At 46.0% G+C, this 18,740-nt stretch overlaps 1 protein-coding gene across 1 annotated transcript in view; it reads left to right on the top strand.

Annotated features, from left to right (window-relative positions):
• The window catches only part of MPP7 (MAGUK p55 scaffold protein 7), a 164,099-nt gene that overhangs the window by 86,105 nt on the left and 59,254 nt on the right, over nt 1–18,740 (top strand). Inside the window, exons 6-10 of the mRNA XM_065398472.1 lie at nt 2,116–2,197; nt 7,509–7,594; nt 9,408–9,482; nt 10,138–10,334; nt 10,866–10,930. Coding sequence (XP_065254544.1) covers nt 2,116–2,197; nt 7,509–7,594; nt 9,408–9,482; nt 10,138–10,334; nt 10,866–10,930 — 505 coding nt within the window. The remainder of the gene's footprint in view (nt 1–2,115; nt 2,198–7,508; nt 7,595–9,407; nt 9,483–10,137; nt 10,335–10,865; nt 10,931–18,740) is intronic.

The raw sequence follows: 18,740 nt of genomic DNA, 5'->3' as shown, positions 1-18,740 counted from the left end.
TATCCTACTTGTGTGCTTCCACCCTGTTGAGAAGAAATACCTATTGAAGATAATCAGTTGTTCAGACTCCATGTTAACCCTCCTCTATTATTTATTACTTTCTGTCTCTATTGAGAATACCAGCAAGTTGCTAGTTTTAATGGTAATTTTGTGCTATAGACAGCAGCTCACTAGGAGTTGACTTCAGTCTTCTCACACAGGCTGCTAAACAGCCACTGGATAAATTTTTTTTTTATTTATGCTTTATTTAGTTGTTAATTGTTAAAACACAGTTATGACAGGTACAGGAAATGTCCCACATTTCTGAACTGTATGAATTCTCCCTTATATGCATTCTAGATCAGTGCTACAGAATAGGATGATTTTCCAAAGCCATAGATTCATAGATTCTAGGACTGGAAGGGACCTCGAGAGGTCATCGAGTCCAGTCCCCTGCCCTCATGGCAGGACCAAATACTGTCTAGACCATCCCTGATAGACATTTATCTAACCTACTCTTAAATATCTCCAGAGATGGAGATTCCACAACCTCCCTAGGCAATTTATTCCAGTGTTTAACCACCCTGACAGTTAGGAACTTTTTCCTAATGTCCAACCTAAACCTCCCTTGCTGCAGTTTAAGCCCATTGCTTCTTGTTCTATCCTCAGAGGCTAAGGTGAACAAGTTTTCTCCCTCCTCCTTATGACACCCTTTTAGATACCTGAAAACTGCTATCATGTCCCCTCTCAGTCTTCTCTTTTCCAAACTAAACAAACCCAATTCTTTCAGCCTTCCTTCATAGGTCATGTTCTCAAGACCTTTAATAATTCTTATTGCTCTTCTCTGGACCCTCTCCAGTTTCTCCACATCTTTCTTGAAATGCGGTGCCCAGAACTGGACACAGTACTCCAGTTGAGGCCTAACCAGCGCAGAGTAGAGCGGAAGAATGACTTCTCGTGTCTTGCTCACAACACACCTGTTAATGCATCCCAGAATCACGTTTGCTTTTTTTGCAACAGCATCACACTGTTGACTCATATTTAGCTTGTGGTCCACTATAACCCCTAGATCCCTTTCTGCCGTACTCCTTCCTAGACAGTCTCTTCCCATTCTGTATGTGTGAAACAGATTGTTCCTTCCTAAGTGGAGCACTTTGCATTTGTCTTTGTTAAACTTCATCCTGTTTAACTCAGACCATTTCTCCAAATTGTCCAGATCATTTTGTCTTTGTTTCTTGGATGATTCTTAAAGACTCCTTTGTGAAAAAACAAAGTAGCCGCTTGTGTGTGTGTGTGTGTGTGTGTGTGTTTTGTTTTAAAGGCATAAATGTTAGCTAAATATGTGCAAAAAACATTTTGTGTGTTTGGCAACATGGCCTCTTTTATTCAGGAACTTTACTATATATATTGTTTTTTAATTTTTAGCAGTACATAAGTGCAAGTCTAGAGGCTGACCCAGTACAAATAGTATAGCCCTGTACACTTAGGGGAAATATTAAAGTCCAAAATTATATTGTTTTCATGTTCCCCTCAGATGCATAATAAGGATATGTCTACATTGCAGTAAAACACCTGCGGCTGGCCTGTGTCAGATGGCTTGGGCCACAGGGCTATCAAATTTCAGTATAGATGTTCAGGTTTAGGCTGAAGCCTGAGCTCTGGAACCTACCCCCATCACAGGGTCCCAGAGCCCAGGCTCCAGCCCGAGCCTGAATGTCTACACTGCAATTTTATAGCCCCATAGTCGAAGCCCCACGAGCCCAAGTCAGCTGACACAGACCAGCCACGGGTGTTTTATTGCAGTGTAGGCATGTCCTGAGTACAAATACCACACCTGTACAAAATGGATGGGTTATTTCTAGCCTCCTGAAAAGAATTGAACAAGTGACCGATTGTATAGGATAGAACAAGAGACAGATTTCTATCAACCTGATACAAACAACAGAATTGTGTATGTAATAATAAATTACTTATATTTCATGTAATAACAGATTTTTATTAACAGGTGCCATTTCTGTTTTTGGACTACAGTATACATCATTACAGCTTGCAATTTTACATTTTAAATGTTTTCTAGTCCAGTGCATTTAAATTATGCTAAGACTTACCAAAATCTTTTTTTTTTTTTTTTTTAAGGGGGCTACTATTAAAAGGGAAGAACATACTGGTGCAATTGTGGTGGCTAGAATAATGCGAGGAGGAGCTGCCGACAGAAGTGGTAAGAGAGGTCTTTTTTGTCACTAACCATTCAAATTATTTAACTCAGAAAAGGGCAAGTGTGTAAGTGAGTGAGTGAGTGTGGGAAAGAGTGAGTGACTAGTGAGATGTATCCGTATTGCATACAAAGATAACTGGAAGTTGGGTCATCTTCCAGTGTGGTATTTTGGAGCTGATGATGCTAGGGAAAAGGAATGGTGAAGGTCAGGGAAAGTGTGGGACCCTTACTGAATGAGGGAGGCAACATAGTGACAGATGATGTGGAAAAAGCTGAAGTACTCAATGATTTTTTCCCCTCGGTTTTCACAGACAAGGTCAGCTCCCAGACTGCTGCACTGGGCAACACAGTATGGGGAGGAGGTGAGCAGCCCTCAGTAGTGAAAGAACAGGTTAAGGACTGTTTAGAAAAGCGGGATGTGCACAAGTCCATGGGTCCAGATCTAATGCATCCAGGGGTGCTGAGGGAGTTGGGTGATGTGATTGCAGAGCCATTGGCCATTATCTTTGAAAATTCATGGCGATCGGGGGAGGTCCCAGACGATTGGAAAAAGGCAAATATAGTGCCCATATTTAAAAAAGGGAAGAAAGAGAACCTGGGGAACTACAGACCGGTCAGCCTCACTTCAGTCCCCGGCAAAATCATGGAGCAGGTCCTCAAGGAATCCATTTTGAAGCACTTGGAGGAGAGGAAGGTGATCAGAAACAGTCAACATGAATTCAGGGCAAGTCATGTCTGAAGTCTTTAAACCATGATTTGAGGACTTCAGTGGCTCAGACATAGGTTAGGGGTTTGTTGCGGGAGTGGGTGGTGAGATTCTGTGGCCTACGTTGTGCAGGAGGTCAGACTAGGCTGGGATGATTTATCATAGATCATAGAATATCAGGGTTGGAAGGGACCTCAGGAGGTCATCTAGTCCAACCCCCTGCTCAAAGCAGGACCAATCCCCAGTTGGTGTTGGTCCTGCTTTGAACAGGGGATTGGACTAGATGACCTCCTGAAGTCTCTTCCAACCCTAATATTCTATGATTCTGTGATTTCCTGTTGAACGAAATGTGGAAATGATTTAGTGTTTTTGAATTATTAAATGAAAAGGCACAATAAGTTTTATCAATTATTGTTTATTACTTGACAGATTTGTGCTTAGAAATGCTGATACGTGCAAAGATTGGTTTAGTTCAGATAAGCATTCAAGGATTTGTTAGAATAGATTTTCTTTGTAGATTTCTCATGCTTTCTGTTTCTGGATGGATCATAAATAGCGCAATAGTAGCTGTGCTCTCTGTATTATCTTTATACTGAAAATAGGAAGTGAACTGTGCAAAAATTTAAAAATGATCTGCGTTCTTTACAACGGTTGGGTTCAATCTTATTTTCTACAAACCAGTATGCCCATCTCTAGTATAGGCACTAAATGTAGATAGTAATTTTGTCTTAGATCAGTGGTCCCCAAATTGTGGGGCATGACCCCCCGCGGGAGCACGGAGGAATGTTTGGAGGGGTGCGCAGTGGGGCCTGGGCTAGCCCCCATGGGGGTGGGGAGGGAACGCCACATTTCCAGCCTCGCTCTACCCCCAATCCTGCTCTGCTTCCAGGCTTGGGCTAGCCCTCGTGGGGAGCAGGGAGGGAGTGCCATGTTTCCAGCCCCGCTCCACCCCCAGACCAGCTCTGTCCCAAACCTGTTAAGCCCCCAGTCCCACTCCATCTCCACTCCACCCCCTGCCCTGTCCCCAGACCAGCTCTGGTCTAGCCCCAGCTCCTCCCCTATCCACAATTCCGCCCTCAGCTCTGCCTTCAGCCCAAGCTCTGCTGCTCAGGAAGCCTTGGCTGTGCAGTAATGGAGGGGATGCAGACAGATTCTGTTAATAGTGAGGGGGGTACAACTGGAAAAGTTTGCGCAACACTATCTTAGGTGATGTCTTCAAAGAGGAGCAGAAGTGGATGGGTTTAATGATACATGGGGTTTTAATTTGGTTGTTTAATTAGTTATTCATAATTTTACATATAGACATCCTGTATAAACTAATCCTGACCAAGGAAGATATTTAACATGCAGTAAAATTATATATAAATTATATATTGTTCACTGCATGTTAAATATTTGAAGGAAATGCAGTAACTTCAGTGCAAATAGAGAAGTATTTTCCAGTGATGATGAGGCATAGCATGCCTCTTAAAGGCTCAGAAGAATTTAATGGGCATAGAATTGATTTTGAAACCTAATCTAAATGCATTGATATTTGCTATTGTGTGTAGAGTGTCTTGTATTTAATTCTGTAAATGGGAGTTCTCCATTGCACTTGGATAGCATTAAAAAATATTTAACTGCCTCACCTGTAGGTGGCAAATGTCACTGATATCACAGACTCCAACACCTTCAATTGTTGGATTCACCACACCTGAAGCAAGGGGAACGTTGTTCGGGCTTGCCAAAGGAAGGCAGCAATGCTTTATGGTGGGGGATGGGGGGGGGGAAAGGAAGTCAGAAATTACAGCAAAATGTGAGTGGTGGTCAGCTTTGCGGTGCTGACTCACCCTCTTGGAATGTGAGGGTGGAAAGCTTTAAAGGTGAAAGCCCTGGGCGTTGGAAGCCCTTTCTCCATGCAGCAAGCAAGGTAGCAAGGAGGTGCTGGATAAAGGAACGGAACGGGGAAAGGGGACTCTCATGATTGGTACGGCAGGGAGCCAACCCCCCTTTCGTATAGCTCACCTTAACCCTCCTATGAGGGTGGGGAGAATGGTACGGTCCAAGCCATGGGTTGGCTAGGGGACCTGGATGAAAAATGAAGGGGGGCTGGTGGAAGCCCCGGGTAGTTATTTGAATAAACATGGATTTGCCTGCACTTTACACTTTCTCTGCCAGGTAGTCCCAGACATCTATATAATAAAATTGTGGCCTGATTAAATCGATATCAAGTGTCTCCTATCCTCCTTTCTGGACAAAGCTTTTTTCTCTGCAACACAATTTTTTCCTTCCTTTTACTTGTGTCAGGAAAGTGAATTTTACCTCTCACTTTCTGTCAGTAGTTGTTTAGTGCAGTGGTTTTCAAACTTATTTTCTGGCGACCCAGTTGAAGAAAATTGTTGATGCCCGCGACCCAGTGGAGCTGGGGAGGAGGGGTTTGGGGTGTGGGAGGGGCTCAGGGCTGGGGCAGAGGGTTGGGATACGGGAGGGGGTCAGGGCACTGGGCTGGGGGTGCAGGCTCTGGGGTGGGGTCAGGGATGAAGGGTTTGGGGTGCAGGAAGAGGCTCCAGGTTTGAGGCGGGGCTCAGGGCTGGGGCAGGGGATTGGAGCACAGACTTACCTCCGGCGGCTCCGGGTCAGCAGCCAGGGTGTAGAGGCAGGCTTCTCTCACCCGCAGGCACCGCCCCCCCTCCCCAGCTTCCAATTGCCGGTTCCTAGCCAATGGGAGTGTGGAGCCGGTGCTCGGGACAGGGGCAGCACACGGAGCCCCGTGGCTCCCCCACCTAGGAGCCGGACCTGCTGCTGGCTGCTTCCGGGGGCACAGCGCGGTGTTGGAACAGGTAGGGACTAACCTGCCTTAGCTAGACAGCACTGCCGATGGGACTTTTGACGGCTTGGTCGGCGGTGCTGACCAGAGCCGCCGTGACCCAGTACCTTACATTTCGCAACCCAGTACTCGGTCGCGACCCACAGTTTGAAAACCACTGGTTTAGTGTAATGATTTTTGAACTATTTAAAAAGTGTTTGGAACTTTTAATATTTCTGCTACAATTGTAACTTAGTAATTCTGAAAAAGTTGCTACATGATCAGTTTTGTAACATGTCATTGACTCACATTGATGGTGCTCAGCACGTTACAGAATTGGACCATAAATTAGCACTCACTGTGGGTTAGGGTTGCCAACTTTCTATTGGCACAAAACCGAACACCCTAGCCCTGCCCCGAGGCCCCGCCCCTGCCCACTACATTTCCTCCTCCCTCGGTGGCTTGCTCTCCCTCACCCTCACTCACTTTTACAGGGCTGGGACAGGGGGTTAGGGTATGGGAGGGGGTGAGGGCTATAAATGGGGGTGCGGGCTCCGGCGTGTAGCCAGAAATGAGGGGTTCAGGGTGCAGGAGGGGGCTCTGGGCTGGGGCAGATAGTTAGGGTGTGGGAAGGGGTATGGGCTCTGGGGTGGGGCCAGAAATGAGGGGTTCAGGGTGCAGGAGGGGACTCTGGGCTGGCGGGTCAGGCCGAGAGATTTGGAATGTGGGAGGAGGCTGTGGGTTGAGGCAGGGGGTTGGGGTGTGGGAGGGATGAGGCTCTGGGCTGGGGGCCAGGAATGAAGGGTTTGGGGTGCAGGAGGGAACTCCAGGCTGGGGCGTGGGACCAAGGGATTCGGAGTGCAGGAGGGGGCTGCGGGTTGAGGCAGGGGTTGAGGTGCAGGAGGGGGGTGAGGGCTCTGGGGTGGGGCTGGGGATGAGGCGTTTGGGATGCAGGAGGGGACTCTGGGTTTGGGGGGGATTAGGGCTGGGGTTGGGGCTTGGGGTTGGGGTGTGGGCTTACCTTTGGCGGCTCCCAGTCTGCATTGCTAAGGCAGGTGCCTGCCTGTGCTGGCTCCGTGCTGTGCCCTGGAAGCAGCCAGCAGGTCCGGCTCCTAGGCGGGGGGGGGGGGCCGGAGGCTCTGCGGTGCGCGCACTGTTCTCACCCACAAGCAAGTCTCTCCCTCCCTAGTCCCCCTCCCCCAGCTCCCATTGGCTGGGAGTGTGGAGCTGGTGCTCGGGGCGGGGGCAGCGTGCGGAGCCCCGTGGCCCCCCCTCCTAGAAGCCGGACCTGCTGGCCACTTCCGGGGCGCAGCATGGTGCCCCAGGACAGATAGGGACTAGCCTGCCTTGGCTCCGCAGCACCGCCGACTGGACTTTTAATGGCCCTGTTGGTGGTGCTGACCAGAGCCGCCAGGGTCCCTTTTCGACTGGGTGTTCCAGTCAAAAACCGGACACCTGGTCACCCTACTCTGGGTGTCAAAAGGAAAGCAATATAAGTTGAAAGAAAATAAGTATACCACATTTGTAATGCCAGTATCTGAACTACTGGGAATATTGGAGATACACTGTTAACTTTTAGAGGGAAGGAAGAGAAATGACCAATCTACCAAATCTCTCTAGATTATTCATGATGATATTGGGTACAGTAGTGTTCACTATGTATTCATGTTTCTACAGTATCTGGAGGAAAGATGCAGACATCAGTGCCTAGCTTAGAAGGGATAAACATTAAAAAAAAAAGTAGAAGGACTTAATGCTGACTGTGCACCTTTTCTATTAAACACAACCATTCGACAACAAAATAAATATTTCTCAATGCATAGGTCTTATTCACATTGGTGATGAACTTAGGGAAGTCAATGGGATTCCTGTAGATGATAAAAAACCTGAAGAAATAATACAAATTTTGGTAAGTAACAAACACATTTTAAAACCTGTTTAGAAAAAGTAATTAGTTTTGCTGTTTCAGAGATGCGTATTTTTAAAAAGTATATCAGTGCTGTTTTTTCCCTGTACTATCATTTGCATCCCTGTGTCTTCCTGGGCCTTGATGATGGGTTGTATTTTTTATATTAACATTTCATTTATAAAGGGTGAATAGATGTTACAGATAAGCATGTTACAGATCTAAGTGGTTTGTGTTATAGGTAGTTATGTGCACATCAGTCAGAAGTGATATAGGTGGTTGTTAAACAATGGATATAGAAACATTGATCTGCTGGACTCTAAATTTGTAACAATTGATTAGCTATTTATTTTTAATATCTATTATTTATATATTAACCTTTTGTAAAGTATTTATAAATGGAACCTTAATATGAAGTGTTACTTGATGAGTATGAATTATACTACTGCTGTTGTGCTTTCCCAGCTTGTGCTCCTCTAAACTACACCATTGCTAATAGCCATATAAACTTGTAAGTTTGGAAAAATATCACACAATTCATAACTTAATCTATTTTCAGACATATTATTTTTGAAAAAATGTATTGCTAAGTTTTTCTGTTGTTGAGGTAGTCTTTGCTATGCAAGTACATGTGTGGATGCCCCATTAAATTGACTGGCTTGCTTTAAATGTTTGGCTCAATAGACAACATGATTAACTTCAAATGTTGACCTCCCCAATGGTATTCTATGCCTGCTCTATGGTTTTGTGTTCCCTATCGAAGTGTATTTTCCTGCAAAATTAATATTTGTAAAAAAGAAATCTCCAGAAATGCAATAGCAAAGGTGTGAACAGTTCCCCCATTTACCTTACTGAAGTACAATATAAACATCAGAAGTTAGTTGGAGCCATTTTCAATGGTTAACCGTATTACTGTTTCCAATCCCGATGCTGGTGAAATAAGAACTTGGCTGCTGTTTTGTCAAACAGTAAACTTTTGGATTGCAGGCTTGCAGGCAGAAGTATGTCTCACTTAGTAGTGAACAGACCTGTTTCCATTTTGCTTGAATCGTTGGCTGTCTGTTGCATTGTGCTAGTTTTTATGGAATAGTCTGCATGCAATAGTAGCAGAGTCTACAACTAATTAGCACTTCCTTCAATGCAAAATGTCAGGCAGGCAGTGGGACTATATTGTGGTTTATAAGTAAAATTCAGCCAGACACACACACTTTAAACAGAGCATAGGGAGAGAGGAGTGGATGAGGTGGTTGATAATGGTTAACTTGTTTGAAGACTTACTTTTTTTTTTCTCTTTAGAACACAGTCTGTTCAAAAATGTTTTCCTTGTTCTGGTCTTTTTAACTTGCCAAAAGAATAAATTCCAAGAAAAACAGTTTTATGCTACAGTTGTGGCACAAACCTGTTAGAATGTTTGTCAGTTTTTGAATGGTATAATGTTAGTTGGAGTATTCCAAACTTTGCCAGGAGACTTGGGGCTGTACCCGATGTACATAAAACTGAAAAATTGCCTTTTCCCTCATCTTTAATATGGAACGGCAGCCTCTGAAACTGCAGGTCCCAGCTTCTCAGCTTTCATCTTTACCGTGAGCAGTGGTACACAGATCAAAATGAAGCATTGCAAACCAGAACCTTTGATCTTCACAGTTCACAGCTCCATATTTTGTCATTATAGAACTCCATGGGTCATATATGGGCTGCATTTTGACTATCTCTGCATTAATTTGGTGTCCCTCTTGTTTGCGTTTAGACTCACTGTATTGTTTAAAATTTTGAGAAAGTAATTCTCAATTTGTTTTCTGTTCAAAATATTAATTAGGCTCAGTCTCAAGGAGCAATTACGTTTAAAATTATACCTAGTATCAAAGAGGAAACACCCACAATAGAAGGCAAGGTAAGCCCTACTTAAGGATGTTTCATATGACGGTTGCAGTGACTCTTACACTGCATATAAACATTTTATCAGGACGTGGCGTAGGAAGACAGACACAGGGCTGGATTTAAGCAGCAGGATGAAACTTTACTAAGTCATCAATGGGGAGGGAGGCTATATAGCCAACCCCTCACATACCAGGCATTTAAATGGATCCCAGTGCAGGGTTAGAGGACTCTCACCATATAACCAATGACTTTGGGTAGACTTGACTAGGCCCACCTCTAGAACTCAGCTCACTTCTGAATCCTCTCTACCTCCACCCATGTGAGTGGGGGAAGAGAAAGTTACCAAGGGAGTACCTCAGTCCATGAAAGTTGTGCATCTCCACTTCTTCTTACAGTCATGAAGTCCACCAGTGAAATCCCAGGTCTCATTTTCCTCTGGGAGCAGGCCGTTTTCGTCTTTATGTTCACTGGACACTGGCTTCAAGTTACACAGACTAAAACATTCCTAATGTAGACTTCCACATAAACATTTTACAGCAATACATTTTTATAACATTGCATAATTTAGTTTGGAGTTCTTTGCAGTAAATGCAAATAAAAAATGGGATAAACCTATGGTTTGTATTTAAGGATATTGTTAATCGTAAATAAAACGCTCTTCCTTCCAGATGTTTATCAAAGCCCTATTTGACTATGATCCTACTGAGGATAAAGCAATTCCTTGTAAAGAAGCTGGGCTTTCTTTCAGAAAAGGAGATATCCTTCAGATCATGAGCCAAGATGATGCAACCTGGTGGCAGGCTAGACATGAAGGTGATTCCAATCCCAGAGCAGGCTTGATCCCTTCAAAACATTTCCAGGAGAGGTGAGCTACTGTGGTGCATAGTTTCATTTTTCTTCGTATACTAATACATTTCTTTGCAAAGCCTTTAGATCAGCATGGTTGTCATACAAGTGCTTGTGGATTACAAGGTTATGATCAACTTTGAAACCTTGCATTGTGGTAAAATAACTGAACTTGGAATCTCCTTGTCCAAATAGTTTGGATTTCCTTCCTTGTCTGTCTGGAATGAATAATGACTGATAGGATAATGCTGATCCAGTTTGGAAGAAAAGCCATATGGAAAATAGCACTTCAGTATCTGTAGTCACATTGATGTACTATTCAGGAAAAAGAGCTACAGCAGTTTTTGGAGAGCTTACAAAAATTTAAGACACTGGGATTTAATAGCACTTGAATAGATTGTATTGTTTTGGGTTAATTAAAAAAAAAATCTTTCAGGATATTTTACAATAGTTTCATGATGCTGAGTGTTTATTAATCCCAAACTCGCACTGAAAACTGAGGAGTTTGTGTCTTTTTCTCTCTCTCCCTTTACCCCCTCCAATATTATAGGAGATTTGCATTGAAAAGACCAGAAGTACATATGCAGCAACTGAAAATTTCCAACAGAAAATCATGTAAGTCTGTTAACCTGGAATAGAAGTCATGCTCTTTGATCTCTAACCTTAGAACAACATTTGTTTCAGCCCAGTCAAGAGGATGTACTACTCCAGGGTACAATAGCTCCTGAATCACATTATCTCAAAAAGAAAAGCATTATATATATATAAACTGTAATTATTGTGATTCGTTCCTACAGTTCCTACAGTTCAAACTACAATTGCTCTCAACTTGCTGACTTATTAAAATATTCAGGGCCCAACCCTTAGACTTAGAATATGTAATAACTTTAAAAGTCAATGGGTGTTTTGCCTGTTGAAGTCCAAAAAAGATTTGTATTTTCATACATGTAAATACTGTGGGCCCCATTCTGTAGCACTTCATCATCACCATGGTGGAATTAATATCAAGCGAGATAAAAGGCCAGATACCCTTATGTCTGTAAATATTGCTTCCTCCCCGCCCCCTCCCCCCCCGCCCACAAATGGCACATATGTATCTTTTAAAAATAAGGGGGCATAGATTCTTTACAGGCTTCAGTATAAGCCAGTGGTTCCCAAACCGTGGGTCGTGACACCAAATGGGATCACGTCATCAGTAGATGGGATCGCAGTGATCCCTAATGTGTGGAGGACGCCATTTTGCTCTGCCCAGCATGACCTTGCATGTGAGGTCACAATGCCTGGAGGACGCCATTTTGCTCTTCCATATGGCATCCTCCGTGCTGTCTGGGGTCCCAACAGGAAAGACTTCATTAAAATGGGGTCATGCTGGAAAAGAGTTTGGGAATCCTTAGTTGTAAGCATTTCTTACCTTCTGTTTAAAAAAAACAAAACATTTTAATGGTCTTGATTTTTAAATACAGTAGTTATACAATATGAAGAAAAATAATCTCCAAGTAAATCTATACGTAGAAATAAATATATTCTCTCCACTGGAATTTACATTAACATCTGTTTTAAATATTCTTATATTTTTCACTTGACCTGTTATTTCTTTCAGTTGTACAGGCTCATAACAAAGTGAGCACAGTATGAGAAATAATCAAGCTACAAAAGACTCTAAATCTTAAATGCAAAGATGTTTTTTATGAGTTTAACTAGAAATATTCAGACTTCAATGCCCAGTGGGTATACTGTTAAAACTACAACAAAATCAAAGAAGTTGGGGGATATAACAGCAGACAATGGATTATATCATATATGGTGTCACATTAAGAAAACAAAGTTAAATACATCTAAATGTTGAATTTGTTCAGTGTTGAGGTTAGAATTTTCTTTAACTCACCCCCTGGCTTTTAGGTTAGATACTTACTGTTATTTAAATAGCTTTTGTGTTAGTAACCCTTGTTAGTTATAAAATGATATTGACTAAAAATACCCCAATAACATGCTGTGAAGCTCAAAGGCGTAAATTATAGTTGTAAATTGACATAATTCTGAGTCCAATCTTTGTAGTATTTTTAGTATGCTGCCACAGAATAACCCGTTCTGTGGGAAACACCCCCAGCTGGCAACTGATCTGCTGCTTTTCTAGGTTCTCATTAAAGTTGCTCTGTCCCAGTGTAGCTAACTTTTTAGCTCTCAGTTTGTAGCTGCTAGTCTCCAGTTGTTCACAACCTTGTGGCTGAATAGGAGGCTCCTTAAACAAGTGGATCTTGATTATGGTGGCAATAGTGCTTTCCAAGAGGTGCATCGAACACTATAATGAATGTGGGTTTAGTGTGGTTCTCTCTGTGACAGTCTCCTGCCTGGAAGCTTTCATGAGAGAGAGGGTAGATATGAAAAGATGCAGATCCCCTTACCATGTAGACACCGGGTAGGCAGACCATGCTGAATGGGAAATTCCAAGGCTGTGACTTAGAGAAGGCTGCAGTCTGGTGAGCATTGCTCATTCTTGTCTTGATCCCACCTTGCCATCTTTAGCTCTGCATTTGTAAAGCCCAGATGATGTTAGCACCCACATACACACCATTCTTTGCTCATATCTCCTTGAAGCTACAGCATCTCAGGGACAATCAGTAAGCCTTAATTCCCTTCTTAAAGGTCTCTTTTGGGCAAAGTAGGCTGCAGTTGCCATCCCCTTGGATGCTGCAATAAGTCCTTGGAAGGTCGTGATGCCTTCATAAGAGGGTAGGCTGGTGGGATGTGTCATACATTGGTTCGTCAGTTCCCCTCTTCCTCACATCAAGTGCTCCAGGGGCAGTCTATCACTAGCTGCCACCTCCAGCGTTCTCAAGACTTACATGGAAGAGGGCGAGTGCTTTTCTGACATGAAAGCCATCCTCTTCCACAAGAGCAAGCATGAGTTTTTGCCATGGAGAGGGCTTCATATCCTTCATAGAAGAGGTTACTAAAGTCCCGGATTTGCCTAGGGAGAATGCTCAGGACCAGAATGCCACCTCAGTTCAAGTTTTAGGAAGAACTTTCCATCTGCTTCCCCTTCCATGAGGACATTCGGGGGTCTTAGAAGTTCAGTGCCCCATCTGCTCTTTCCAAGATTATGCACTGTTTTATCATCTTCCCAAGTACAGCCATGAGACTGAGACATGTGACTCTCTCCTACACATGAGCACAGGAATCACCTTGTCGTTCTAGAAGTAGGAGGGAAATTAAGCAGCGCAGATTTGAATGGATAGTATGGCGGCACTGTCAGACATCAGTAAGGCAGGTGACACTTGGAGCAGGAGATGGGCTCAGGAAGTTGCAGTCCTGATGAAATTGGCAACACACAATTTGACATCCCTTGTCGCTACCCATGTGGCCATGTCACTCTGTCTCCAGGCAGACTAGCAAACATGAAGGTTCCTTTTGCAGAGAAATGGGAGTTGCACCAGTAAGTGTGCTTGAAAGCCAGTAAATACTGGTGGACACCAACATCAGATCTAAGGTGCCACAAGTACTCCTGTTATTTTTGCGGATACAGACTAACACGGCTGCTACTCTGAAACATCAGATCTGTTCACAGCAACCAAGAATATCACAAGTCCCAGGTTTTGCATCTGTTACTAAAGGAGGGAGCCATTTTGTTTTTGCCATATGTTAGGAGTGGGGGCAGAAGCTTCTAATATGTCATCCCCTTTTTGTTGTGATTCCTTGGGTTCTGAGGCCACTCAGATCAGATGGGGCAGCTTTGATTGTGCCAGGTTGACCCTGCTGTTCATGATATTTAAAATGACTAATTGGACCACTCTGAGAAACGCCTTCCCCTGGTTCTGATCCTCAGCCTTCTGGCTCAGCTCTAGTATCTCACATATTCACCAGGGACTCCTCACCCTAAATAGAAAAACACTCCATTTAAAGGATTGGTTTTTGAAGAGAGATCCCTAATTCACCAGGAACTCTCAGACCGATAGGGTAATGTCCACAAACCTAACATCAAATACAGCTTAGACGAATAGAACCTAACCTGACACTTGGGGAAAGTTCCATTTCTGGTTCAGTGGTAAAAGATGGCAGGTAGATGTTTGCCCTCTTCTTCTAGTATAAGAATTTTCCCAGGAAGACTTTGAGTAAGGCACAGCCTATGAAACCCTGAGGAGACAGATATCTGCTTTAGGGATGCCAGCAGGGGTCCCATTGAAAGGTTTTCCCAATGCGGTTCATCTCTTACTCATTCGATTCATGAGGTCAGCCAGAAATATTTCAGGTAGACTGCAGAAAGTGGTCCCAGTCTGAAGGCTCGTTTGTTTTTGCAAGACTTTCTTCCTCATCCCCTTCAAGTCTATAGTTTGTTTCTCTTTTCTGGTTGTTGATTAAGGAGGCCTTACTGGTGACCATCATGAAGGTGGGAAGAGTTTAGATCATGAGGGTGGGAAGAGTTTGGAAGCACTGTTCCTGATTCTTCATAATTATTCTTCGAGTGCTTGTCCCTAAGTGTATTCCACTGTAGGTGCGTATGCACTCCATGTGCCCAGAGCCGGAGAATTTTGAAAGCAATGTCCACTGGTCCACACATGCGCCCTTGTTCACGTCATGCCTCTGACAAGGAGATAAAGAGCAGGGAGGACTGACCGCCTCTCCAGTTCCTTCTCACTGCTGCATGGTCCAGATTGCAACCTCCAGAGTCCCAAGCTTTGTTACTTTATCTGTGAGCATATATATCTGTAAATAGTTTTTGAAGTTTTTAGAGTTTAAAGGTTTATCTGATAGTTTTAGAGTTAGACTCCCTGACCTGGAGAGTGCCTCCCACCCTGTACTCTGTTTTGGGTACTGGGCTGTGTCCAGAACTCTGGGCTTCAAAATTTGTGCTTTCCTGCCCGTGCTCCTTCTCGAGCAGCGACAACCACCAATGAATGCTGCTTTTACTGCCTTGGGGGAAGCCCACATTGCAGCAAGGTGCAATATCTGCCGTTTGTTCCCCGGTCGTACCCAGGAAGGGCAAGAAGTTTGCCTTAGGAAGCACCTAATGAACAATGCCATAAAGCCGCAATGATTTCCAGTCCAGGGAATTAACCCCCTTCCCTTTCCCTCCCCCATATTGGCCTTACTCAGCAAGGAGTGTATCTCCTGCTGCGAGATCTGACTTAGGAGTGAGGGAGTCTACCCCCAACAGATACCTCATGGGATCTTGACAGGAGAGCAAGGAGTGTTCTCTTAAGTATGAGACTAAATCCACTTCACAGAAATTGGACTCAGCCCTGCCTAAAATGAGCAAGTCTTTAAGCTCAGCCCAAGACTAAGTCTCAGGGGCATGACAAGAAAACCCACAAGTCTAGAGCTCTGTCAGCACCAATTCAGCGGCAGTGGTGACTTCAGTACCTCCGAAGCACAAACCCCAGGATTTGTCAGTACTGACAACGAGCAATTGTCGAGAGCCTCGGCTACCCAAGGTACCAACTTTGTCTTCCAGAGATGTGATACAGACTGTGTCTGCTGTAGTTCCATCGGTTTGGCAGACAGGACCCCTCATATTCCATTAAGTGCTGAGACCAAGCTCCTCCTGAGGGCATCTTAGCTCTCCCAGAACTGTTGTCTCCTGCTCTGTTGGGTCCCTCCCTTTCAAGTAAGGTCCTGACTCCACCCTGGGAGCTGACTTTTGGGAGGAGTCCATCTCTCTTTCCATCTTCAGGTTATGACTTCCCTCCAGTGACACCGCCATTGGATCCGGAATCAGCTTTCTCTTCTTCAGGAGAATGAACCATTATTTCCTTCTTCAAGACATGCCTTCCCAGACTGGAGGCCTGGACCAGCTTGGGACCAACCTCTACCTCATCACCTGCCTTGCAGCCTTTGACACCTCACGCAATGGAGACCTCTGCAACCCCTATTCAATCTATCCTCTTGGCCATACTGGGGCTGTAGGACTCGAAGAGTCGGTCCAGTCTGCTAAGGGGTTGTCCCATCCCTCCCCTCTGAGAGGGCAACCTGAGCTGATCCAATTGAGGAGGAGGAGTACCCACCAAATCTGGTGGTTCCACTGGAACCATTGTGGTTGCCATTGTCATCTCCAGATTCCTTTTGAGAAAGTTCAGGATCTTCAATATAAGCTCCTGGACATCCTCCAGTCCCCTTGTTTCAGTTGAATAGCGCTCACTGTTAATGAATCCATCCTGGAACCATTTAGAGCCATCTGGCATGTCCCAGCTTCCCGTGCCCTTGCTCCTAAGAGGGCAGAGAAACTTTACTATGTCCCAAGCCAGAGGAGCAGAATTTCTGTTCACTCATCCTGTCCCTAACTTTTTCGTGGTCCAGGCTGCCACAGACAGATATATGCAGCAGCACCCTCGAACTATCCTGACTGATAAGGAGGGTAAGCGTCTCAACTTATTGAGAAGGAAGGTCTTCTCTTCCTGTAGCCTTCAGTTCAGGATAGCCAATTACCATCCATAATGGCTAAGTACGATTTCTGGAGCTATTCAAAATGTGCAGACTTTGCTGACAAGCTTCTGCAGTAAGGCAGAGCTTGTTTCCAGGCTCTCATAGAAGAAGATAAGATGGTTGCCAGGACCACTCTTTGATGAATGATAGATGCAGCTAAAATGGCTTCAAGAGCGATAGCTACTTCCATTGTAATGCGTAGGATCCTCCATCTGCCCTGGGTGCCCGAGAGCAGCCCCCGGCTCATGTCCCTGCCCCTTGGCACGCCGTGCAGGGTAGGCAGAGGTCCAGGTCTCCCCACAATGGCCTGAGGTACCACCGCCTCGCTCTGGCTTCTGGCCTGGCCACAGGGTGGGGCCTCTGGGGGTAGAGGAGGAGCAGGGGGTGGGACCCTGTGGTGACAGGGGGCTAAGGCCCATCTCAGCCCACCACTGGGAAAAGCCCGCAGCTCTTGCTGCCATTCCACGCCTGTCTGAGGCTACTACGCCCATGTTAAAAAGTGGGTGGGCATGCCCCCCATGACCTCCCCCACCCTGGTTGCAGCGCTCCTGGGGCGTGGGGGGCCCAAATATTCTTTGTGCCCATGGCCCCAATAAAACATCATCCGCCTCATTTGGGTCTGCCATCTGCATCCTCGCACCCTCCTCCAGGGCCGTAGCAACAAAGAACGTGGCCCCCTCCGAACGGTGGCCCCCTCCGAACATATGTCCGGGCGGGGCCCCTTACAATGCAGAAACTGGAATGCGGTATTTATTTTGCCACTTTTAGGGGGCCCCTTCCTTGCGGGGCCCCCTCCGGTCGGAGGGTACGGAGGGCGCTCGCTACGCCTCTGCCCTCCTCCTACTTGAGTACTGCTTTTCAGGCATCCACAGTGGGATACGCATAGGGACCAACAGTCAAAGAAGAGAAAGTTACTTACCTTATAGTAACTGGAGGTGTGTAGTTCCTATCTGTATTCCACTCCCTGCCCGCCTTCCCCTCTCTTTCAGCTCATCTTTTGGTTTGTTGTAGAGAAGGAACTGGAGCGGTGGTTGGTCCGCTCTGCTCTTTATCTCCTCGGTCGGAGGAACAAGGTGAAAAAGGGCATGTGTGGGGACCTAAAGAGTCTGCTTTCAACATTTTCTGGCCCCGGGCACATGGAGCACATGTGTACCGACAGTGGGATACAGATAGGGACCACACATCTTGAAGAACCTCCAGTTATGGAAAGTTAGGGTTACCATACGTCCGGATTTTCCCGGACATGTCCGGCTTTTTGGGCCTCAAATCCCCGTCCGGGGGGAAATCCCAAAAAGCCGAACATGTCCGGAAAAATAGGGAGGGGCCGGCGCCGCTGGGTGCTGGGCCGGGGGCCGGGCCGGGGCCGGGGCCGGGGGTGCTCGGCCGGGGGTGCGGGGCCGGGCCGGGCCCGGCGGTGCTGGGCCGGGGCCGGGGGTGCTGGGCCGGGGGCCGGGGCCGGGGGTGCTGGGCCGGGGGCCGGGGGCCGGCGGTGCTGGCCTGGGGGTGCTCGGCCGGGGGCTGGCCCGGGGCCGGCACCCCAGGAGCCGAGCCAGGCTGGAGATGCTGGGGCCGGGGCCGGCCGCCGGAGGGAGCCGCTTGGTTGGGGGGGCCAGACTGGACCGCGCCTCCTCCCCCCCCCCAGCTTACCTGCTGCCTGCTTCAGGCTTCCCGCGAATCAAATGTTCGCGGGAAGCATGGGAGGGGGCGGGGTTGGGGCGGGGACTTTGGGGAAGGGGTGGAGTTGGGGCAGGGGCGTGGGCGGGGCTGGGCTGGGGGCGGGGCCGGGGCCCCGTGGAGTGTCCTCTTTTTGGACACTCAAAATATGGTAACCCTATGGAAAGTGACTCTCAGACCTGAATTATAGTCATTAACTTTAATCCATGAAGTTTCCATCCAACTTCCCTCCTTTTGTTAATAAAGAGCCTTTATGGTATTCCATAGAACAGAGCTGTAAAATTCTGCCTGTCTTGAACCCAGGACTTTCAAAGGCCCCAAGTTAGAGGATAAG

Source organism: Emys orbicularis, chromosome 2 (genome assembly GCF_028017835.1).
Source record: "Emys orbicularis isolate rEmyOrb1 chromosome 2, rEmyOrb1.hap1, whole genome shotgun sequence".
Classification (NCBI taxonomy): domain Eukaryota; kingdom Metazoa; phylum Chordata; order Testudines; family Emydidae; genus Emys; species Emys orbicularis.
The sequence above is the reverse complement of the archived record's forward strand: the minus strand, read 5'-3'. Positions and strand labels throughout refer to the sequence as shown.